The following is a 24,393-nucleotide window of genomic DNA, read 5'->3' as shown; positions in this document are numbered from 1 at the left end:
CTACATTTCCCGGGGGGCGTTTCGGCAGGGAGTCGATCCTCTTCTAGAGCACCACACGTCTTCTCCGAGTCGGTTCCGCCGTAAAGGTGACCTGACTAGCAGATCCTCCTTTTGCAGGTGTTGAAGTGGTCGGAGCAATTCCCAGTCATGGTGAGTGTGGGCCCCTGGCTCCTGCAGTGCCTCTGGCTTCGTGCCCTTCAGTGGGGCTTTTTGTGCTTGATGAGCTTTTGAAAGGGCCCAGTGCAAGGCCGTTGTCTTTTGCACTATTTGTAAACCATCTTCGGGGAACGGTCGCAGTAACCTAGGGATTGGGAGGAGATTGATTTTCCCCTGGGGAGTAACTGTTACAAGGGCTCTGGGGAAATCGCCGCCTTTGAGAAATGTAATTTCAGTCCTGCTGCCAGGTCAGGGGACTAACGACGAGTCCTGATTTTCTTCCAAGGGCGATAGAGGATTTCGTAAGAATCTAGCGGTTTGATGGAAGGGAAAAGTTGTATTCTAATCTTTTTTTTTTCTTCTTTCTTAAGTCATAATGTTATTAAGAGCTTTCAGTCACTCGGCTCTTGAAAGCAAAAAGCCCGGGGTTGTTACGGTACTGCTTACTCACCTTGCAGGAGACGTGTCTCCGCCATATCTAGTTTCACAAAATGTCATTTAAACCCGTTCATTGAACTCCTTATGGCCAGGGACAGGTTAGCATCACAAGCCGATGAACACTAGAATGCAGGTATTCTTCACTGTTGCCTGTTTCATGATTTCCGGAAGCACTGTCTGTAACACAGTAAACCATCTTGTGGTTGAAGGTCTGGATCTAGATCTCCCTATCTTGTCCCTGCTGTAGAAGGGGAGGCGGTGAGGGAGCTCTGACGTAGGAATAATCTGTGCACTGTTTGAAGGTGACATTTGCCACCAGACTAGGAAAATGGCTTCAGGGGTCTTATTTATATCCAGAACAGTTTTTTTTTCCTTTATCTCAAAAATACTAAAATGAGTGAGGACTGTTTAAAAAAAAATGCTTGGATGAACTGAAAATTTCCCAGAACCTGAAAAAAAAAAAACTATATAAGGCAAAGGCATTACTCAAGCTTTATAAAGGGCTCAAAGAGGACAGTACTATTTCATGGTAATTGTTTCCTAGTTATTTGTCAGGTAAGTAGTCATTTATATTCTAGTTGCAGTGGTTTCTGTCCTAAATTTTTTTTTTTTTTTTTTTTTTTTTTTGCCAGTCCTGGGCTTGAGTTCAGGGCCTGAGCACTGTCCTTGGACTTTCTCAAGGCTAGAGCTCTACCACTTGGGCCTCAGCACCACTTCTGGCTTTTTTTCTATGTATGTGGTTCCGAGGAATTGAACCTGGGTCTTTGTGCATGCTAGGCGAGCACTCTACCACTAGGCCAAACTCCTGGCCCCTGTCCTAAATTTTTTTAAAGGAAAAAAGAAAGAGAGAAACTTATTCTCAGAAAATATATGACTATAATTTTACAACTGAATGCAACCTTTAAAAGAACATCCCCATTTGAATTATTAAAGTTGAGTTGAGACCTAGAGAAAACTAATTTGCTCAAGGTCACACAAGATTTGTACTGAGGATCCCACATACAATTATTGCTTTGTACTTAAATATTGTGAAATTTTACTTTTTGTAGCTGAAGTTCTGGATGAAGATTCAAGATACAGATAGGAATTCACTTTTCACTGAATGTAGTTTATCTAATGCCTTTATTCCTTGTAACTTAGAATATTAGAATCTGGCAACTGGACTAAAATTTGGAGATTTCATCTAATCATAAAATGTAACCTGGGGCAGTCAAATGATTTTCCCCAAATCACATGTCCTGTGGCTTGGTCTGTATAGTAGCTACAAAGTAGCCCAGCCTGTCCTAACCCCTGGAATGTGCCTGATAACACAAGAGATGGTCCATGTGTATGGAAGAAGCTTATTCAAGCTTCTAGTTTCTTCAGGAGAGCATCTAAAGGAAATCATCGATTTAGAAAAGAGCCACCAAGCCCAACATGGTGGCCTTATAAGCCTGTAATCCCAGCAACAGAATGCTGTGGCAGGAAGATCAAGAGTTTGAAACCTGCCTAGACTACAAAGACCTGTATTCAAAAAAAAAGGAAAGCCATTTTGTAAACTAATCTGAAGCAGTTTTTAAAGGAAAGATTCTTTGCTGTGTTCATAAAAAATAATTGTATGAAAGAATCTGGCAGTGCTTATCACTTGTATTACAGAAATATATGTAAATTAGAAAGGAGTACAAGCATTTTCCTGTGGAATAATAGTAAAAAAAAACACTTACATTCTAGCTTTGCAACTGATACTTTAGCACATTCTCAAGATATGGCCATGCATCTGCAGGAAGGTCATTAGTCCCCTACCAACAGCAAAGACATTCCTTCTTGGATTTTGGCAGACTGCCCAGAATCTGAGCAAAGAATAGTAACCTGCATTGGCACTGAAACAGTGTGAGAAATCAGTGGGACTCCCACCATCCTGCTTTTCAATTACTGTGTTTCAGAAGAGCTGTAAGAACCAAATATGTGCTTTTTTTTTTTTTACCTATTTCATCATCAAACATTGTTTCTAACTAAGCTTTCCACTACCCATAACAAGATAGAATTGCCTACATGAGAAATCTGCCCAGAGACACAAAAAGCCACTGCTGAGATTGAATTAGTTGTTCATTAGCTGGCCACAGCCTCTTTACTAAGGACTGTGAACACATTTTTAGAAGCTAAAATGAACTTCTAAAATTGACTATTTTAGCCATCTACTTGACTTCCTGGGAGATTAAGCTTGATAGATAGTATCCCTCCCCACTCATTTCTAATCCCAAATTGTTTTACATAGGGCAGTGTTTGTCTTTTCCTGAGCCTTCATTCATTCAAAGGTATGATAGTGCAAATATGGGTCAAAGGCATATTTGTTCTCAAAAGTAACAGTCATGTTGGGCTAGGACTTTGGCCTAGTGGTAGAGTGCTTGCCTAACATGCACAAAGACCAGGGTTCAAGTCCTAGGTACCACATATATAGAAAAAGCCGGAAGTGGTGATGTGGCTCAAGTGGAAAGGCTCTAGCCTTGAAAAAGTACAAGGACAGTGCTCAGGCCCCCAGTTCAGTCCCCAGGACTGGCAAAAAAAAAAAAAAAAGTAACAAACATGTAAAAAATTCAGGCTATAGTTGGGTTCTGGTGGCTCACGCCTGTAATCCTAGTTACTCAGGAGGCTGAGATCTGAGGATTGCGGTTCAGAGTCAACCCAGGCATGAAAGTCTTTGAGACTCTTATCACCAACTAACCACCAGAAATCTGGAAGTGATGCTGTGGCTCAAGTGGTAGAGTGCTCGCCTTGAGCTGAAGAGCTCAGGGACAACACCCAAATCCAGCGTTTAAGCCCCACAACCGACCTCTCCCCACCCCCCCCAAAAAAATTCAGGCTGTAAGAATACATAAAAGAAAATTCTATTTTGACAGAGACTATAATTATAACAGTTATCTCAATATAACAAACCCTGGGTGTTAAGTAGGTTGCTATTATAATTTCCTGTCATTATGACAAAACAATAGAGAGAAGTAACTTATCCAAGATCAGAACTAATGAGTTGTGGTGTTCAGACCAAAGGCCAGGTTTGGCTCTACAGGCCATCTCTAATTGGTAGCTGTTTCATACTGCCTCTTAGTCCTGTTTTAGAAAATTGGCTTATCCTCTCTAAATCTATTTGGTTCACAAATAAATTCCGAAGGTTAAATTAGTACCAAGCACATGATAGGAATTCGTTTCTTTACTGTTTAATAAGTGAGTTAAGTCACTATCAGTTGATTGATAAGAAATGGTGCCATAGGGCCAGGAGTTTGGCTTAGTGGTAGAGTGCTTGCCTAGTATGCACAAAGACCTGGGTTCAATTCTCTGGTGCCACATACATAGAAAAAAAAGCCAGAAGTGGTGCTGTGGCTCAAGTGGTAGAGCCCTAACCTTGAGAAAGCCCAAGGACAGTGTTCAGGTCCTGAGTTCAAACCCCAGGACTGGCAAAAAAAAGGAAAAAAAGCAAGCAAGCAAGAAATGGTGCTATAGTTTTGCTCGTTATAGCTGAAACTATGGTCCTTTAGTTTCCAACTTTCTCGATACAAATATGTATGAATGAAGTAAAAATACCTTTAAATTTTTTAATGTATATTCCATGTTTCTAAATATATCTTAAACATTTTAATCATTTGGAAGCAGTAAATATTTAGGCTCCACCTAACGTGACACGTATTATAGTTCATTGAGAAGCATAAATACAGGAGGTATTTTGTTTTCTTATTTTTAAGGTCCTTAAGGAGCCTGTATACCAAAGGAGAAGAAAATAATTTCTTCATTCCCTTTTTCTCATCTGTCCTACTTGGCTTCAAGGAAGAGGGGAACATGACAACCTGAAAATTATGTATAGGGCATTGAAGATTTTTCCATAAGTTGTAATAACTCTTAATAATAACTCTTAAATATTGTGGAGGTTTATATAATAGAAAGTATTCATATCTGTTAACTGTTAGGGATATGAAATTAATTGTTAAAATTGGCTATTTTATGTTAATTACATTTTGCATATTCTTTAATCAGATTTCCTTCTCTGTAACAGCTGACACTTTCCTGAGATTTTTTTTTTCTCTTTGACATCTACAATAGACATCAAGGTCATCCATCTTTTCTCCAGGTCAGGGGATGACTCATCTGGAAGAGAGAATTCTAAATAAAACTTCTGTCTCCACTCAGTTAACTGGGCCATTTCTTCACACAGATAGAGACAGCGGTGACAAAGAGTAGAAGCACATTCATTCAGCATCAGACTCTTAACTGTCACTACATGTTACTGTTGTCATTTGTTTGCTATTTAATACTAAAATTCATTATAATCCAGACATTTTTATTTTCTTAAAGAAGAGTAGTTATATTGAAGCATGACTAATTATTTTATTAACAGTTTGGCTTAATATAAATGGGAAATTTTAATCACTATTACTGTCGTGGTATGAAAGTGGGGATTCACATAATAAGGATTTGTGGTGTTCTTCTGGGCTTGTAACACAATCATTGTGAAGGCTATTTTCATAGTAAAATAACCCCCTTCCCATAACGGGTAAGATTATGTAAGTAAATACAAAATAAAATTTTCCCCTATTATGTGAGAGTTACTAAATGTGTGAACAAAGAATACATGTTTTGTTGATTTGTATCTACTATATTGATTGGAACGGGTAAGTTTGTTTTCTGCTAAGCTAGTTATGAAGAAAATAAAAGGTACACTCACTTCTTTTTCTTTTATTGCCAGAAATTGCTAAAGCACAAGCACTAGGCTCTTTGAAACAGGATCTCTCTACTTTAGCCTGACCTGTAATGCCATATTTATGTGACCCAGGATGGTCTTGAACTGGTGATTCTCCTGAGTCTGCCTCCCAAGTGCTAGGATTATAGGGGTGTGTGTGTGTGTGTGCGCGCGAGTGTGTGCATGTGCGTGTGTACATGTATGCATGTGCATAGGTGTGCACCAGCTTGGGGGATTGAACTCAGGACATGGGTTCTATCTTTGACCTTTTTTGCTCCAGGTTAGCATTCTGCCACTTGAACCATAGCTCCACTTTTGGCATTGTGCTGGTTAATTGGAGATAATCTCACAGACTTTCCTCCTTGGCCTTGATCCTCAGTTCTTAGCTCCCTGAGTATCTAGGGTTATAGGTGTGAGCCACTGGCACCTGGCTTACTTTTAATTTATGTCTTGTTAAAATCCTAATTATCTACTTTATTAAAGTAGTACTTTTTGATAAGATGTTAATGGATCTTTTTCATTACAGTCTGAACCAATCAGAGTCCTTGTGACTGGAGCAGCTGGTCAGATTGCATATTCACTGTTATACAGTATTGGAAATGGATCCATCTTTGGTAAAGACCAGGTAAGGGCATCTCTATAAGTCTTGTATTAGAACAAGAATATTGTTAGTAAAATCCTGTAATTAATGCCATACACATTCATAACATGGTGAAGGAAAGAGGGAGGGGTCCTGTTAACTGCAATAGACAGTTTGCTATAAATGGAAGCTGGTAATGTGTTTATATCCATCCTTCCAAGCATTACAAATAATTTGTCAGTCAAAATTCTTTCACCTAATGTAGTTAATGTAGTAAAACCAGCAAGTGATAGTCACTGATATCGCTGATGACAGTGACTGCTGGGGAAAGCAAGTTGAGAAAGTGAGAAAGTTAATGAATCAGTATGTGCTTATTCATAAATGGTCTTTTGAACCAAAAATAAATAGAAAAATCTGTTACCCAGCAGGAAACAGACAACCCAAAGTGTAGCATATCTGATTAATATGCACTACTATTTATTCTTGCTCTTGATTTATACAGTCGAATTCTTCCTTCATGTCAAATATTGTACACAGCTATCCATGAACTTCAGTAGTTGATTTAATAATAATAATAAAGGCAACCTATTGATGTTTCTTTTACATACTCCTCTAAAATTCAGAACCATAATTCCTTTCACTGCATGAGGCTTGAACTCAGGGCCTAGGCACTATCCCTGAGCCTCTTTGTACTCAAGGCTAGTGGTCTACCACTTGAACCACAGCACCACTTCTGGTTTTTTGTTGTTGTTGTTGCTGCTGTTTTTTTCGTTTTTTTCTTTTTGCCAGTCTTGGGGCTTGGAACTCAAGGGCCTGCGCACTGTCCTTGGGCTGTCCTCAAGGCTAGTGCTCTACCACTTGAGCAACAGCGCCACTTTCAGCTTTTTCTGTGTATGTGGTACTGAGGAATGGAACCCTGGTCTTCCTGCATGCTAGGCAAGCACTTTTATCACTAGGCCAAACTCCCAGTCCCACCACTTCTGGTTTTTGAGTGATTAATTGAAGATAAGAGTCTCAAAAGGGACTTTTCTCCCTGGGCAGGCTTTGACCTTTGATCCTCAGATTGAAGCCTCCTGAGTAGTTAGGATTCACAGGCATGAACCCAGTTCTTTGACTGCATCTTTTAGCAAAGCATTACTGATTTGTAGTGATATAGTATTAGCTACCTGAGCTCCTAAAACAGTGATTATGACTAATGAATGAAATTGTATATGTAAACAAACTATGAAAAATGACTTTTTTTTCTGAGTGGGAGACCTAATCTACACTGACAGACATTATCCTTGCTATTTGGCAGCCTATAATTCTTGTGCTATTGGATATTACTCCCATGATGGGCGTTCTGGAGGGTGTCCTAATGGAGCTCCAAGACTGTGCCCTTCCCCTCCTGAGAGGTAAGTTGGGGAGGCAAACGGAAAGGGTTTCATAGTATGTTTTAGCTGACAAAAAATAGATGGAAATTTTTGTTAAAGATTTTATTAGAAATTATGTTATAAACATTTCATTTTTGTCTCTTGAATCACAAGTACTTTTTAGCACAAATACCAAGAATAAATAATGGCAAATTGAGAAACAGTTCATGTCAAGCAAAAGCCTTCTTTTTTTCAATGTTTACATACCATCTGTTATACTGATTAGGCATAATATTGCCTAGGGATTTACCTGAGATTGCCAACATTGTGGTGTTCGCAGCACAATAGTAATAGTAATAGTAATAATAATGCTAATATTAACAGAAACAATGCTAATGCTAACAGTAACAGAAACTCATTTCCGTAGGATGTCCTTCAAAACCATATACAACCCTGGATATTAGCTAGCTATTCCGTTATCTGTGGTTTCAATTCACCTAGCTGCCATCAGATTGAGACAAAGTGTAAACTGGCCCAATCATATAAACTATGTATTTTGTTAAAAACCCACATGCATTAAGATAAATGCCTTTGTTGAACTACTACTGAAATGTAAGACCAAAGACTTAAATTTGATTGAAAAGTTAGTTCAGATATCATGTCAGATTTTGATTTGACTATTATCAAATTGACACTGTAACATAATAATTGAACTCTGGTCTCTGGACTGATAGCCTGGAATTATAGCCTTACTGTCTTACATGGTGACTAGCTCAGCTTTATAAACCTAAGTTTCTTCAGAAATAACTTATGAAAATTAAGTTTGATTGTAATATAGATCTCTTAGCATTATCCCTGATATATTCCTCAATAAACATTTGCTATTTTCAATTCATGACTGGTATCTTAAACCTTAATACTAATTAGTTGCTCCTTGTGTTATCTGTAGTAATATGTACAAAGTACATGTTGCTTCAAGTCATTAAACTCTGCATTATATATAATCATGAGCAATGAATTTTCAAAATAAAGTTAATTATTGAAATAGAAAATGAAAAGTTAATGTTGCCATTTCTTCTGCTGGTTAAATTAATATATTGTCTTTCTTTTATTCAGTCCTGAAAGGGAGTATCAGTCTCCTATGTAAAAGTTAGTTATTCTGTCAAAGTATAAATGAGTAGATTCAATATGAAAAAGGAAACATTACACTTGGGTATTTAAGTAGCTTTGCATGTCGTTTGCTATGTCCACAGATATCATTGCAACAGACAAGGAAGATGTTGCCTTCAAAGACCTGGATGTTGCTGTCCTTGTGGGCTCCATGCCAAGAAGAGAAGGCATGGAGAGAAAAGATTTACTGAAAGCAAATGTAAAAATCTTCAAAATCCAGGGTGCAGCCTTGGATAAATATGCTAAGAAAACAGTGAAGGTAAGTAATATCATACTTAAATGGAGATTTTAGTTATTTGTACTTTGAAACGTCTGCTTTCAGTGTTCAAGTGAAAAAAATGCCTCTTTGTTTCTGGTTCTATGCAATGATAGTAAATACAGACACAGAGGTTTGCTTGATAAAACCTCTGTGGATCTCCTTCTTTGTAGTACAGAAACCCATATACAGAAGTGCTGGAAGATATTTGCCTGTTACCATGTAATGGAAATGTAGTATTCATTCTTAAAACTTACAAAGACAACTTTCTGATGCCTTTTTGCTGTGTGGGACCACTTCAGACCTTTCCATGTGTTCTGTTTGTGTGTGTGTGTGTGTGTGTGTGTGTGTGTGATTATAAAAAGAGATAGTCATGAGACCCATTTGTTCTTTGCAACAGAGATGGTATCTTCTTTTTTTTTAATACAATTTTAATTTTCAATAATGCAGCACAAGTGGCATAAACACAAGAAAAAAACAATTTAGTCTTTATTAGATAAGGACTCCTTTTTAAAGTTATACAAGTTTGCTTATGGTTAATCTCATATAGTTACTGTATCTGACTTTATTCCCTTGTATACTGCATATACACTTATTTGTTTATTTGAAATAGGGAAGGGAAGGGGGAAAACAAGATGACTGGGAGGGGGAGAAAGGAAAGGGGACAAAAACATGAGAAAGGGTATCAAGGTTTGAGAAGTAATGTACCCACTACCTGACGATTGTAATTGTTACCCCTCTATACATTACCCTAACAATAAAATACAATTTAAAAAAGTTAGACATGTTTTAATATATATTGATAAAATAGAACACACAAGTCAGGCAGAAAATAAAAAAGTGGGCCTCATGGAGTTTGGCCTAGTGGTAGAATGCTTGCACTAAGATCCAGGTTTGAATCCTTGGTACCACATACATAGAAAAAGCTGGAAGTGGTGCTGTGGCTCAAGTGATAGAGCTCTAGCCTTGGGAAAGCCCAAGGACTGTGCTCAGACCCTGAGTTCAAGCCTGAGGACTGGCCAAAAAAAAAAAACCACAATAAATTAATAAAACTTTTAAACAATGTAAACGTTTGCATAATTTGACAAGCATGATATACAGACTGAAAAAAAAATAACTGGGAATGCCTGAGGTTAGGTGGTTCACTTACTTTGTTAGTTTATTTTAATGTGTTATTTTAATGGCCTGATTCTTGTAGCAGTTAGCCATAAGGAAATTACTCAATAAAGTACACTGAAGTCCAGTTATTAGGTTCTCCTCTATTGAAATTATTGATATTGTTTTAATTATATTGTTCATAATTTGTTTCATATCTTTTTTTCTTAAGGACACTTTACTTCTCTACTAGGAATCATGTTAAGGAACTTCAGGATAGAAAATCCAATGAGCTGCTTTGTTTTTAACATGACTTTTACTTTTAGACTTAATATAATAGTTTGTATTAGGAATGGGAGTAAATGCAGGCATATTACTTGGAAATGTGTTGAGCAAGCATAATCAATGCTTCATCAGAGATGGTATCTTATTAATGCCCACATTTTTCCTAAACTTAGAGCTTGATTTCAAGGCCTAGGTGCTGTTCCTGAGATTTTTTTTTTTTTTTTGGTCAAGGCTAAAAAGTCACAGCTCTTTGTATGGCAAAGGACATAGCTAGTAAATTAATTAGGAAGCCTACAGAGTGGGAGAAGATCTTCACCAACCAAACAACAGACAAAGGCCTCATATCTAAAATATATCAACAACTCAAAAAATTGAATCACTCCCAAACTAATCTCCAAAGTAACAAACATCCATTAAAAAATGGGCCAAAGACTTAAAGAGAATCTTCTCTGAAGAAGAAACAAAAATGGACTATAGACACATGAAGAAATGCTCAACATCTCTGGTCATAAAAGAAATGCAAATCAAAACAACTCTAAGATTCCACCTCACACCAGTTAGAATGGCCAGGATCAGGAAAACGAATAATAACAGATGCTGGAGGGGATGTGGCCAGGAGGGATCACTACTACACTGTTAGTGGGAGTGCAAACTCATTCAACCACTATGGAAAGCAGTGTGGCAGTGCCTCAAAAGGCTAAACATAGAACTCCCCTATGACCCAGCAATTCCACTACTTGGCATTTACCCAACCATCCAGAAACTAGGGCATACTAAATCCACTAGCACAACAATGTTCATTGCAGCACTATTCACCATAGCAAAGATATGGAACCAACCTAGATGTCCCTCAGTTGATGAGTGAATCACCAAGTTGTGGTATTTGTACACAATGGAATTCTATGCTGCTGTCAGAAAGAATGACATCGACCCATTTGTTAGGAAATGGAAAGACTTAGAAAAAATCATATTAAGTGAAGTAAGCCAGACTCAAAGGAACTTAGGCTCAATGGTTTCCCTCATTCGTCATAATCAATAGAAACCTTGGGCTCTACTAGCAGAGATCTGCAATAGAGCAAAATCTTGATACATAAGGCCATATAATATGAAGCTAATTGAAAGGACCTCCAGGATATCGAAACAAAAGCCATATAACGAATGATTGTTGTCCTTAATGTACTATGTTGTCTCTCATCTCCTTTGCTGTCCCTTGGTTATCTCATATTGTTATAGTATCTCACTTTGTTATCTGATATATTGAATTTATTTGTATTTGGTTATTTGAAATTTGATAGGGAAGGGGGGAAAACCAAGACGGGTGGGGGGGTGGGGGGGGGGAATGGGTACCAAGACATGTGAAAGGGTATCAATGTACGTGAATTAATGCATCTTCTATCTGGCAAATATCATGTAACCCTTTTACTAATTACAATTAAAAAAATGCAAAAAAATAAAAAGTCACAGCTCCACTTCTAGGTTTTTCATGTTAACTGGAGGTAAGTGTCTCAGAGAGTTTTGCTACTCAGGCTGGCTTCACTGCAATCTTCAAATCTCATTGTCCTGAGTAGACAAGAGTACCAGTGTGAGCCACCGGCACCTGGCTTATGCCCAGATTTTCACAATACAAATGAATTTTAGTATGCTGTTTCTTAAGAAATTGAGTCCTTATGACTTTCTGTTCTGTCTCTTTGTGTTCAAGATGTTTTCATTTGTTTCTAAAGATTTCTTAATATTACAAAACATGCCTTTTGTCAATGAAGTAACAGTTAACTAGACCTGAATTGTCCCATAAAAAAGACTTGCTTGATAGAGATATGCTATTAATGCACTTTCCTGTCAATGACTTGTTTAAAAAGTATAAGAAAATGTCTTTGTTTTAAAAAGAGAATTTTCAAGTTGGCAATTATAATGTTCTATCTGTGATACCTTACAGATTTCTACTTTTTTTTAATTTCACGTAGGCTTCATTTAAAATAGTTACATTTTTATTTCCTATAATCATTAACAGAATTTAATAGAAATGAGTTGAGTTAGAAAAATCACAGATCTCTTGGTAAGATTACAAGATTATTGAGCCTGCTGTGCTATGTGCTCCAGACAGACTGGCTTTGTAGTTCTGCTGCTAGAAATGTGCTTGTTGGGGGGTAAGTAGTGTTACTGACACTGTAATACTTAGGGGCAGTGGACTGTATTAGCTATAGCTTGCTTTCAAATGGGTCAAGAAAAATATAAGAATGTGTGTCCAGGGGAAGAGAGAAGATGGGAGAAACAGAAGAGGAAAAGGAGAGAGGGGAGAGAGAAATGGAAAGGGAAAGGGAATAGGAGAGGAATGGAGCAAATAGGTGAACCTAGGTACAGGAAATGGTCTGAAGTCAGTCTTTAAAATATGCTTGCAATTTTTCTTAAATTTCATAATATTTCAAAATAAAGTTTTAAAAGTCATTTTCTTAAAGATTCTCGTAACTTAGAAGTCCACATACATTTCCCTATGCCTTATTATAGTTCATTGTTGATTAAACCTTCACAGTACAAAAAATAGGGTAAAATATTTTATCATAAGTATTAACAGTTAAGTAATTTGGAAGAAGAAATGATTGATAATCTGTATTTGAGAAATAGTACAGGTAAGCTGGGCACAGTGGCTCACACCTATAATCCTAGCTACTCAGGAGGCTGAGATCTAAGGATCAAAACTGAAAGTGGTGCTGTGGCTCAAGGGGGAGGGCGGTAGCCTTGAGCCGATGAGCTCAGGGAAAAAGCCCAGGCCCAGGGATAGGGCTGTAGCCTTGAGATAAAGAGCTCGCGGACAGTGCCAGGCCTAGAGTTCAAGCCCCACGACCAACAAAAAAGAAAAAAAAAAAAAAGAAAAGAAATACCAACAAAAAAGAAAAAAATGAAATAGTTCAGGTACTGCTGAAGATTAGGCAAGTTTAAGAAGCACCTTTAATTCATACACAAATTGTTGTCATAAACTCGAAAGTAAGGAAAATTTTATGAATGACTTTGATCTTGTTTCTGTAGCTAAGTAGATAAATGCATTAATGCTCTCTCTGTTTGACACAAAAGCAAAATAGACATATGCCCTAAGTCTTAGTACTATCCAATTGACTCCCATATGTAATAAGACATGTTTTCATTGTACCAATTATAAACCAAAAAAGAAAAAGGAAAGAAAATTATTTTTACAAGGGAGGATCAAAAATCCCCTACAAACTCCAATAGTAGTTCTATATGTCTGGCTTATACAAAGTTGATGTGCAAGCTGTTATTCACTTTTAGAGAATCCTAAGATAATTAAGTAATAACTATACAGCCTACAAACCTATGCTTTCCATGCATTGTAGGTCATCGTTGTGGGAAATCCAGCCAATACCAACTGTCTGACAGCCGCCAAGTCAGCTCCATCCATCCCCAAAGAGAATTTCAGCTGTTTGACTCGCTTGGATCACAACCGAGCTAAATCTCAAGTAAGAAAAAGGCCCTTGGCCCTTGAAGTCAAGAGTTTCAACTTTTAAACCTTTTTCTCTTTTGAAATAAGTTTTGTTTATTAGGAAGACTTTTTTTTTTTGCTAAATTAAGCGTAAATGATCATTAAATGTATTAGAGGGACTTTAAATCTCTTCTCGTAAGGATAATAGGTTGTCTTTCTACTGAATTTTAGCTTCAACTATTTTTTAGTTACAAACTGTACTTAAATTAACCTGCTAATATTCTTCGGTTATAGCAATTAAAAATGAGTTACTAGTGCAAATAATTCACATTGTATATTGTATCTTCTATATTGGAGGAGTTTGGGGTGTTGTGTGATTCTGCTTCATTTTTTTTTCCTTCAGCTAAGCAATCACAATCAGATTTCAACTTTATATTTAATTCTCAATTTTGTATCTCCTTAATTTTGTGCACTTATCCCTAAAAGTTCCCTACTTTTACTACATAGGAACTAAGCAACTAAACTTCAATTGTTAATTGCCTTATCCCTTTGAGTTTTAAATAAATATGTCAAGGAGTTAGTGAATAAGAGATTAACAATAGATCTTCAAAGAACTTAGAAACCAGGGCTGGAGCGTGGCCTAGTGGTAGACTGCTTGCCTGGCATGCTTGAAGCCTTGGGTTTGATTCCTTGGTACCACATACACAGAAAAAGCTGGAAGTAGTACTGTGGCTCAAGTGATAGAATGCTCACCTTGAGCAAGACCAAACACAGTGCCCAGGCCCTGAGTTCAAGCTCCAAGACTGGCAGAAGAAAAAAGAAAAAGCAACCAAAGGCTGGTTTCTTAGGCTTTTTCTGATCTAACTGGTTCCGGTGCCCTGAAAGTCATAATAAAGTTGAAATTCTCAAACAAAGCTTCTTTCTTTTCCTCATTACTTTACTGGGCACCACTCTTCATCTATAGCTTATCACTTCTGGCTAGTTCTACAAGTGCTATGCTTTTTCTTCTATCCAATGACAGCTTTATTTGGTTTCAAGAGAGCTATGCTTTTAACCAGAAGATGATAAGGCAGAAGTTGAAAAACTACTGTCTTAAACTGAGACTATTTTTCAGCCCTGGAACAAGTGAAAGAAAAAAAGAATTTATACTTACTAAGCTTTCATTGTAAGCTAAATGCTTTATATGTAATTCATCTACATGCTGTGCATACAGATGTACATAATAATCACATACATGCTGGGCACTGGTGGCACATGCCTGTAATTCTAGTCACTCGGGAGGCTGAAATATGAGGATCAAGGTTCAAAGCCAGCCTGGGCAGAAAAATTCCTGAAACTCCTATCTCCAATTAGTCACAGAAAAAGCTGGATGTGGCACTAGAGCTCAGTGGTGGAGTGCTAGCCTTGAGCAAAGATGCTTAGGGACAGTGCTCAGACTCAGTTCAAGATCCAGGACTGGCAAAAAAAAAAAAAAGAATTTAAATATTCTCTTGGAAGTTTGGAGCTATAAGCAGGTTCTGGTGGCTAGGAAGTATAGAAACAGAAGATTTAAGTATTATGGGAATGAGGAAAGGTACCATATGTGCTCTAGTTATAGTTAATTTAGATCTTGCAGAAAGAAAGAGAAATGAGTTTACGGACAAAATCTCTTTTGTTGTTTTCTTTGAGTTGTTGGTGGAGGCACTCACTGGAAACCTCTGTTTCTAGAGATATTACTCAATGGCACTTTGTCCCAGTTCCTCAAAGTTTTCTTTATGGGAGTAAAAATCATGAATGAGCCAAGAGGAAAGAAGCTATCTTGTCAAACTTTAGCCATCACTTTTGGCACATATTTTTTGTGATTAACAGGCCCATGGTTAGGCACTGTTTTAGCATGTCAGTTCAGCTTTTAGAAAGTTTTTGAAGACACAGTTTCCTCTTATAGATGTTGTTTACCCAGTCAAAAAATAATAAGCCCAGAGATAATTTTCTTTGTGCATAGATGGTAACTAGTCTTATATAATTGTTTCGAAACTCAGAGGTCTTAGCTCTCAGGTAGCTGAGCACTCCCCTGGGTATTTGCAAAACAGAGCTGAATAATTGACAGTGCTGCCATTTAATCGGTATTAGCCAAAAACTCTTAAAAGGTCTATATGACAAACCTGAAAATGTCTAAGAAAGCAAAAGACCTGTTATCCTGGATAACAGACTAGCTCTGACATGAATGATATTTAGAAATAAAATCTGCTGGATGCATTGTACCTGGTTGTGGCTGTCTAAATAAAATTGGATTCGCTCAAAACATCGAAGAAACCAGGTAAGGTAGTTAACACAAAGAAACTTAGAGGAGCCATTCTCTTCACTGTACTTTGGAATCACTGAAGCTAACATTCAAGGGGGTTATAGGTTCTTAAGTTCTTAGTAAAAACAGACCTTGGGTTTCTTGCCCAATGTATAAATATAGATACAGATATTGATAAAGTATATGAGTATTTTTAAATATTTAACATCTTATAAAACATTATCATAAAATAGTGAGATGTTAGATTATTTTTGTCCAGCTATATAGGCTAACATAGGCAAATGTAAGTATTCTGAATACATTAAAGGGAAGCAAGGCTAAGTGTTGATCTCCATCAGATTTGGTGTGTTAAAGGCATTTTGACTTAGAATATTTTCAACTCATGATGGGTTTGTTGAAATGTGACCATCATAAGCAGGGTGCATATATCTAACCTTTTTCCTTCACTTTCCTAATCTATGAAATGGGAGAGTCACGTGTTGACAATTCGAGTCCCTTCAAACTCCAAAATTTCACATTTAGGATTACTTAAAAAAAAATTTTATCTAGCTAGTGAGGATGTACCTAAAATACATGACTGCTCATAAGTGCTAAGGTAACTTCTCCATGTAAGTACTGACAACAAAACAAAGATTACATTTATGTAATCAAGAAATACTAACCTTTGGTTGATGTTCTATATTTGATAAACTTTACTGCACTAATAATCACAAATTGTGGGATATTTTTTTAAAGTTAACAATTAATGCCACTAAGTTATTCAGAAAGTTGAGAAAGAGTAAACTTTGTCTTTTTCACACATCATTTAAACTCTGTGCTCTTGAAGTTTCAGAAGCTTTAGTGAAATAGGTAACATTTTGAAACTAAGAACCATTTGTTAAAAGGACTGGGATGTAGCTCAGTGGCAAAGTGATTGCCCACAGGTACAACATCCTGGGTTCGATCCTCAGTACCCCTCCCCCCCAAAAAGGAATTATTTGTCTGAGTAATATGTTTGCTTTAAATTCAACCAGATTGCTCTTAAACTTGGTGTGGCTGCTGATGATGTAAAGAATGTCATTATCTGGGGAAACCATTCCTCCACTCAGTATCCGGATGTCTGTCATGCCAAAGTGAAATTGCATGGAAAGGAAGTTGGTGTGTATGAAGCTCTGAAAGATGACAGCTGGCTCAAGGGAGAATTTATTACGGTAAGAAGATTTAAGAACTCTTACGAGTCACACGGCTGATTGTCTCTGAGGTATGGAGGGGAAACCTCAAGGATTGATGTCCTTCATATTTGTTCTGATAACTACATTCTTTATTTCATTCATTCCTACAAAACCAGTTGTGATCTACTCTGATCTTACCTGTTGTGTAGCAATCATTTGGTTACCTTTATACCAAAACTTATTTCTTTATAAGTAATATGATAAACATTCTAAAAAAATTTGCTGTGTGTGTGTTTTCAAGAAGACATGCATATGACAAAATTAGGTTAGTATGCTCAACACTGGGTAGCTGAATGATTTGGGAGAGGATAACTTTTTACCCAAGGTAAACCTGGAACTGATAAGAATTTTGTTATGTTCAAGTAACTCTGCTACCTCTACCTGCCCCTACCTCAGAGCGTGCAGCAGCGCGGCGCAGCTGTCATCAAGGCTCGGAAACTGTCCAGCGCAATGTCTGCTGCAAAAGCCATTGGTGACCACATCAGAGACATCTGGTTTGGAACCCCGGAGGTGAGGACCCTGATTTGCACAGGCCTCTCTTAGTTTTGTTCCCTGAAGGTTTAATATAAAAAGAGCCTGGCCTTAGCACTCCAGCCAAGTAGCTTCATTTTCCAACTCAGCTGTCTACTAGCCTCATAACCCTGGGAAACTCAATTAACTTACCTAAGCTATTGTCATCCATCTATCATCCAAGATTATGCTGGTTAAATGACATTATATTTGGAAAGCTATTTTTCTTCTCAAACCAAAATTTTTGGCCTAAGTTTCCTTATGTGTAAAATAAAGATGATGCTTCTTTGGCCTACCTGATGCCTAATTTGGAAGAGTTGAATATAATATCCATGAATATTAACTTGCCATAGAAAGGCATGATGAAGGTCCTTATATAAGTTCCTTATATAAGTTCCTTGTAAGAACTTGTATAAGTTCCTTATATACACAGATAAGGAAATCACCTGGTTTTCTTTTGTCAGTTGGTTATATAAACTAATACCTGTACCTCAGGAGAATGCAAAATGTTTTTCAGGGGGAGTTTGTGTCTATGGGTGTTATCTCTGATGGCAACTCCTACGGTATTCCTGATGATCTTCTCTACTCATTCCCTGTTGTAATCAAGGTAAGGGTGGGTTTTTGGGGGGCGGGTGTTTGTATGGTATTGGAGATAGAGGAGTCACTCCTTAGAGAAAGCAATTACATTTTTTTCTTTTACTAAAAAGTGGTATAATTTTGAATAAAATGGTAAAATCTGGTCTAATAAATTTTTCCTTTCTTTCAATGAATTTTTCTCAGCTTTAAAATTCTATAAACCATAACTTCAAGTTGAAAAGATTCTAGAAAGGAAAATGCATTACTGATAGACACATTATACCTCATTAACTCTAGTATTAAATTCCAACAGTTAATGTCTACCATATTTTCAAAGGAAGCAGTGGTTCTCATCATTGTTATTCTTTTTTACAAAATCAAGTTTTTATGTGTTTTTTTTTTTTGTTTTGGGGGTTTTTTTTTTTTAGATTTGGTGGGATTGTGTTGGCTTTTAACAGAGTCATCTGCTAATTAAGTTTTGGGTTCTGGACTGGAATTGTGCTCAGTCATTTCTATTAGATTTTAAAACAGGAACAGATGTAAATTCCAATTAGATTTTTGCCTGTTGACAGATCTTAGTTTCATTATAAATCTCTTTCTTGCAATTATTTTCAAACAGAATAAGACCTGGAAATTTGTGGAAGGTCTCCCAATTAATGATTTCTCACGTGAAAAGATGGATATTACTGCAAAGGAACTGGCAGAAGAAAAGGAAACTGCTTTTGAATTTCTGTCCTCAGCATGACTAGGCCATCATTTTGATGTAAATAAATACCCAAAAGCTGAGGAATCTAAATGTCGTCTTTGACTCTACTACGAAATAACAATAATGCTGTAGTTAAAAGTACTTGTGAAAACAAACAAACAAAACAAAACATGCATTTCAAAGTTTGTGTGTTTAGTGGTACAGATTTGTGAATAAACATCTACAATCATGCTGTTATTGCTACATTCTAAATAAAAATATATATTCATGTGAGAGTGACTCAGACCCTTAATTTCTAGCTAATATTTAGTATATTTTTCAGAAAACAAACTTGCTTATGTCCTAACTTTCCTAAAGGGTTGTGAATTTTTTTTTTAATGCTGGAAAAAGTAATACCATTGGAAAAGATTCTGAAATAAAGCACCTATCATATTTGAATAGGATAGGAAATCCTCCTATGATAATGACTCAATATATTTTTCAGTTACTGACATCAGAAAACCCCATAACTTTTTAAAATCTTAAAGATTCATTCATGTTTTTTGGAAAATTTGATCTTAAAACTAGCAGTTATGGGCTGGGAGTTTAGTGGTAGAGTGCTTGCCTAGCATGCACAAAGACCAAAGTTTGAGCGAGGACTCAATAACTGCATACCCAAAGCTATGGACATGGTAATGGAAATATAAACATAACTATATAGACATAATGTTTTATTTCATGAATTAATGTTTCTATGACATACAAACCCTTAGCCTAATTTTGATTAAGTTCTAAATACTAAGTCCCATGATTGTAGAGATTCCCTCCTTGAACACTTATTTGTTAAACTTGTCATTTAAAATATGATGTAAAAATCAACATTAATAAATTCTTTAAAAAAAAATTAGCAGTTAGGGGCTGGGAGTTTAGTCTAGTGGTAGAGTGCTTGCCTAGCATGCACAAAGACCAGAGTTTGATTCCTCATTACCAGATACATAGAAAAAGCCAGAAGTGGTGCTGTGGCTCAAGTGGTAGAGCTCTAAGGGAGTGCTCAGGTCCTGAGTTCAAGCCCTAGGACTGGCAGCAAACAAAGATAAAAATTAGCAGTTAACTAAGTTGCAGATAACATTTTCTATCATTGGGTGCAATTAGAACTGTCATTTTCATGGTAAAAAATAAATGACATCTACAAGTCTTTCTCTATTCCTCAGTAACAGAATAGGAATTATTTACATTTCATATGCAGTAAATGTTACTGAAGTTTTTGTAGTGTTAATGTTTGTAGTTTATGCTTATTTCTCTCTCTATCTACTATCTATCTATCTATCTATATATATATATATATATATATTCTTGTTTTCTTGGAGAACAGGATGCATTGCCTTTTTATTCTTTTCTTTGTTAGTTGTGGGGCTTGAGCTAAGGGCCTGGACGCTGTCCCTGAGAGTTTTTTGCACAAGGCTAGCACTCTACCACTTTGAACCACAGCTCCATTGATGGTTTTTGGGTGGTTAATAATAGATAAGAGTCTCATAGATGTTTCCTGTCTGGGTTAGCTTCAAGCCATGATCCTCAGATCTCAGCCTCCTGAGTAGCTGTCTTTTCATTCTTGTACCCAAACATAATAGACACTTGTACCATAAATCTCTGAGGGCATGCTATAATAGTCCTCATGGATGCACAAATACTTGTTGATTGTTATTTAAAATTACCTATATTATCCTGTGATCCTACTACTCAGGAGAATACTAATTAATAGGCTTCTGTTAATTAGAAACATAGGAAAATGTTAGAGAATTAGAGTATGATGTATTAAAGTTATTACAGAGATCAGTTGAAGTCTGGAATATTCAGCTGCATGTGACTTCTTAGTAGGCAGTATTCCCAAAAGAAATCTCAAAAGAGGAGGAAGAGTAGGAGTAGAAAAGGAGAGAAAAGCAAACCTTGGTATATTGAAAAGAGAATGAATCCACTAAGTTGGGGAACTGCTCTGAAGCCAGGAGCCTAGCACTGATGGTAAATTCTAGTCACCTTTAAATTCTGCCAGTAAAGGTCTCGTAGTCCAAGAAATGTCTTCTGGAAAGAACATAGTTGCTAGCTATTGGAAGTACTGTTAAAAAAAAAAAAAAAAACAGGAATGCTAGTGGTAGAATGCTTGCCTAGCATACACAATGCACTAAGACCTGGTTCAATTCCTCAGTACCACATACGCAGAGAAAGACCGAAATGGTGCTGTGTCTCAAGTGGTAGAGCTCTAACCTTGAGAAAGCCCAAGGGCAGTGCTCAGGCACTGAGTTTAAGCCCCAGGACTGGCACCAAAAAAAAGGGGGTGGGGTGGGGGGAGGAAGGTGGGAGCTGAGTGGTAAAAGGGATCTGGCCAAAGCACCATATTCACAGTTCAATCATCCTTCAGTCTTATTCTCCTAGTGAGAGTTAGATGAACTGTTATTTTATGATTAAAGAAAGGGCTTGGTTGGGGCTTATGCTTTAGCTGTCTGGAAGAACCTAGCCTATTGTCTCTTACCACCCCGTTTTTTTCCTAAAAGTGGCTATAGAATAAGAATCCTGAGTTGGGCACCAGCGGCTCCTGCTTGTAATCCTAGCTACTTAGGAGGCTGAGATCTAAGGCTCTTGGTTCAAAGCCAGCCCAGGCACAAAGGTCTGTGAGACTCTTCAATTAACCATAAGAAAATGGCGCTGAGCACTAGCCTTGAGCTGAAGAGCTCCAAGACAGTACCCAGGCCGAGTTCAAGTCCCATGACTAAATAAATAAATAAATTAGAAAGAATTCCTCTTTCCAGGGTGAGTCATAGAAACTGCAAATACTCCTCCCCTCAGCTCCCACATATCCCGAAGTAAGCCATGGAATTTAAAAAGGTCACTCTCTCCCTTGCATTTGAAGGTCCTTTTTATAACAGACAGGTCCTACCCCATGTTTTGGGGTTCCCTCCCCCAGACAGCATTCCATTCTGGACCATTCTGGCCAAGGGTACCCACCCTTGATCCACAGGAGAATACAGCCTGTTTTGTTTTCTTATTTTCATTTCCTCATTAATACTTATATAAAATCAACCCCAACTCCACCTCTCGCACAACCTCTTTATCCTGCGGAAAGGTTGCTTGCCCCCCTCTGCTGTGCCCCAGTAAGTGAGTTCTGTGGCAGACAGAGGCACAGAGACTTTGGAAGTCTCTCCTCTTTGATTGACCCCCAGATCTCCTTTAAGTGGGAGCATGAGCATGGGGCCACCTCCTCCTAATGACTGGATTTGCTCTCTGCCTTCCCTAAGCCTTGAAGATGCCCTTGGTAATAGGATAAGTTACTTAATAGTCTTCCCAAATTTTCCAAAATAGGTTCTCAAGTGCAGCAACCCCAAATTAATTTGCTCATACCCAGATCTGGTTTCATTACAAACTCAAGCTCAAGTTTGGTACTGTGCATTTTGACATCCTGACTTAAAACAAAATGGGAGTCATGTGACAGCAGTTTGCTGGAGACTCGTCTGTTGCTCTAACGCGGTGGGGATATTCCGGTGGCCGGGAAACCCAGGCGTGCAAGATTGAGCCTCCGAGGGGAAAGGGGTCCGTCATGGCGGATGACCTAAAGCGGTTCCTGTATAAGAAGTTACCAAGTGGCCAATGATAATGCTCCTGAGCATGCTTTACGACCTGGTTTCTTGTCTACTTTTGCCCTTGCAACAGACCAAGGGAGCAAACTTGGACTTTCCAAGAATAAAAGCATCATCTGTTATTATAACACCTACCAGGTAGTTCAATTCAATCGTCTACCTCTCGTGGTCAGTTTCATAGCCAGTAGTAATGCCAACACAGGACTAATTGTGAGCCTAGAAAAGGAACTTGCTCCATTGTTTGAAGAATTGATCAAAGTTGTGGAAGTTTCTTAATCTGATGGTGGTTTTGACGTATACCTTATCTTGTTATAAAAACACAAGTCAATCTAGCAATCTTTAGACCACAATAATACTTTTCTGTATATGTATGTAAGACAGGGTCCCCTTTTCCACCTTATACTAAGAATCAGCCTGTAAGTTTAATTTATAGACAGATCAGGTATTACATTTACTTTGTAAGGTCTTTTCTTGAGATTTGAGGGTAACGGGGATAATCTGAAATGGTTCTGTCTGTCACAGCTCCCGTGGAGTTAGTGCAGTCACCACATATGGATGGGATCCTATTCAGTGGATCAGAATCAAAATGGTTCATTGATCCACTCGAGCCCTTGAGTGCTTCCTATCATAAAGGACTCCCACCCAGGCTGCAAAGGTGCAGCAGTCCCTCTTATTGTGAATAATAATGAGGACATATTTTTCTTCCATTGTGTTTTATTTCTTTGCATTGAGTGTGAGGAAGATAAAATGGCTTAGTAAAAGTAATAAAAGCAGTACAATCACTAACTTTATATATAGTTACTTTGCGGTGTAGATATCTATCACTAATGAGTTCTTTTCAGAGGGTGCTTCTCTTTAATGAAAAGTAAAACTATAGCTTACTCTTTTCTTCCAACTTTGCTCTCTGTAACCAATCAGTATTTTAATGATTGTTCTTTATAAAATTTAAATATGACTTGTTAATGAATCCTGTTTTCAGTATGTATATAAATGATAGTTTTGGCCATTTTTTTTCATACATGAATATAAATAAAATAGTATTTTTAAAAATAAAAAAAAATGGTAAATGATCCAAGGTGCTCTTCACCCGAGCCTTCAACCTCTGCTCCAGACCCCACCTCTACTTGTCCTGTACTGCCCACCAAGTCCTTCTCTGCCATAAGCCTCCCAGCCATCTCCTCTGGAAAGTAACTTTCCTTGCCTTGCAAAGCCAAAGCAGGACAATTTGGATTAGAATAAAAACCTAGGAAAGTGCGCTGCCCAGGCCTTGAGGAAAGTCACTGTGCAATTCTGAGATAACCAAGACTTTTCTGGCTCTACAAGCCAAAAGAAAATCAGGGAAGTTTTAAATTCAAGCCACAAAGAAGCTCATTAGATTTTGGGTCTGAACAACTGTATCTAATCTCTGCTTCCTTTATATGTAAGCCATCTTCAATACTTAGCTGACAATGGTTTCAGTCTTAGCTAGTATCCGAAAGTGCTCTATTCAGTTAAAAATTAATCAGATTGTTTAATCAGTTGCTGTTTTAAAACTCATCATAACCACTTATTAAGTTTGTCCTTACAGATTAGCTTCTGCAGCATTAGTCAAACCCACAGAGGAATTAATAACTCTTACAAGTATATATTGGTCAAATTTAGCTTCTATTCTTAATAAGTCCCAGGTAATAAACTATTTCAGTTGATCTTGTTGCTTCAATTGGAAATGTGCTATTTGGCAAGGACTTATTTGATCTATCATTCACTCCATTCCAATGAGCAAAAATGTCAATTGGCCAGGTGCTGGTGGATCAGGCCTGTAATCCTAGCTACTTAGGAGGCTGAGATCCAAGGATGATAGTTCAAGGCCAGGGTGAACAGAAAAGTCCCTGTGAGACTCTTATCTCTAACTAACCAACAGAAGGCTAAAAGTAGAGCTGTGGATCAAAGTGTTAGAGTGCTAGCCTTGGGCAAAAGAGCTCAAGGACCCCTGAAAAGAGCCTAGGTCCCAAATTCAAGTCCCATGACTGACAAAAGAGATGCCAACTAGGACATTAT

General features: G+C 37.5%; 1 protein-coding gene and 1 pseudogene across 1 annotated transcript; both read left to right on the top strand.

Annotated features, from left to right (window-relative positions):
- The first annotated feature begins 38 nt into the window (after window positions 1–38).
- Mdh1 (malate dehydrogenase 1) lies at window positions 39–19,024 on the top strand. The gene is made up of 9 exons (XM_090336833.1): window positions 39–150; window positions 5,826–5,924; window positions 7,177–7,273; window positions 8,485–8,660; window positions 13,382–13,504; window positions 16,762–16,938; window positions 17,356–17,469; window positions 17,987–18,076; window positions 18,665–19,024. The coding sequence occupies exons 1-9, from the start codon at window positions 148–150 to the stop codon at window positions 18,788–18,790; spliced, it is 1,005 nt and encodes a 334-aa protein (XP_090192959.1). The 5' UTR covers window positions 39–147; the 3' UTR covers window positions 18,791–19,024.
- Window positions 19,025–22,194: 3,170 nt separating this feature from the next.
- Window positions 22,195–23,355, top strand: LOC150060680 (ragulator complex protein LAMTOR3 pseudogene; annotated as a pseudogene).
- The last annotated feature ends 1,038 nt before the right edge of the window (window positions 23,356–24,393 follow it).

The sequence above is a fragment of the Megascapheus bottae genome, chromosome 7 (genome assembly GCF_031878675.1).
Source record: "Megascapheus bottae isolate mThoBot1 chromosome 7, mThoBot2.hap1, whole genome shotgun sequence".
NCBI classification, from domain to species: domain Eukaryota; kingdom Metazoa; phylum Chordata; class Mammalia; order Rodentia; family Geomyidae; genus Megascapheus; species Megascapheus bottae.
The sequence above is the reverse complement of the archived record's forward strand: the minus strand, read 5'-3'. Positions and strand labels throughout refer to the sequence as shown.

Excerpts from the sequence above, each read along its gene's own strand:
- Mdh1 (XM_090336833.1), top strand. Across the intron at positions 7,274-8,484 it reads TGCCCTTCCCCTCCTGAGAG|ATATCATTGCAACAGACAAG; the intron begins GTAAGTTGGGGA and ends CTATGTCCACAG. Across the intron at positions 8,661-13,381 it reads ATGCTAAGAAAACAGTGAAG|GTCATCGTTGTGGGAAATCC; the intron begins GTAAGTAATATC and ends CATGCATTGTAG.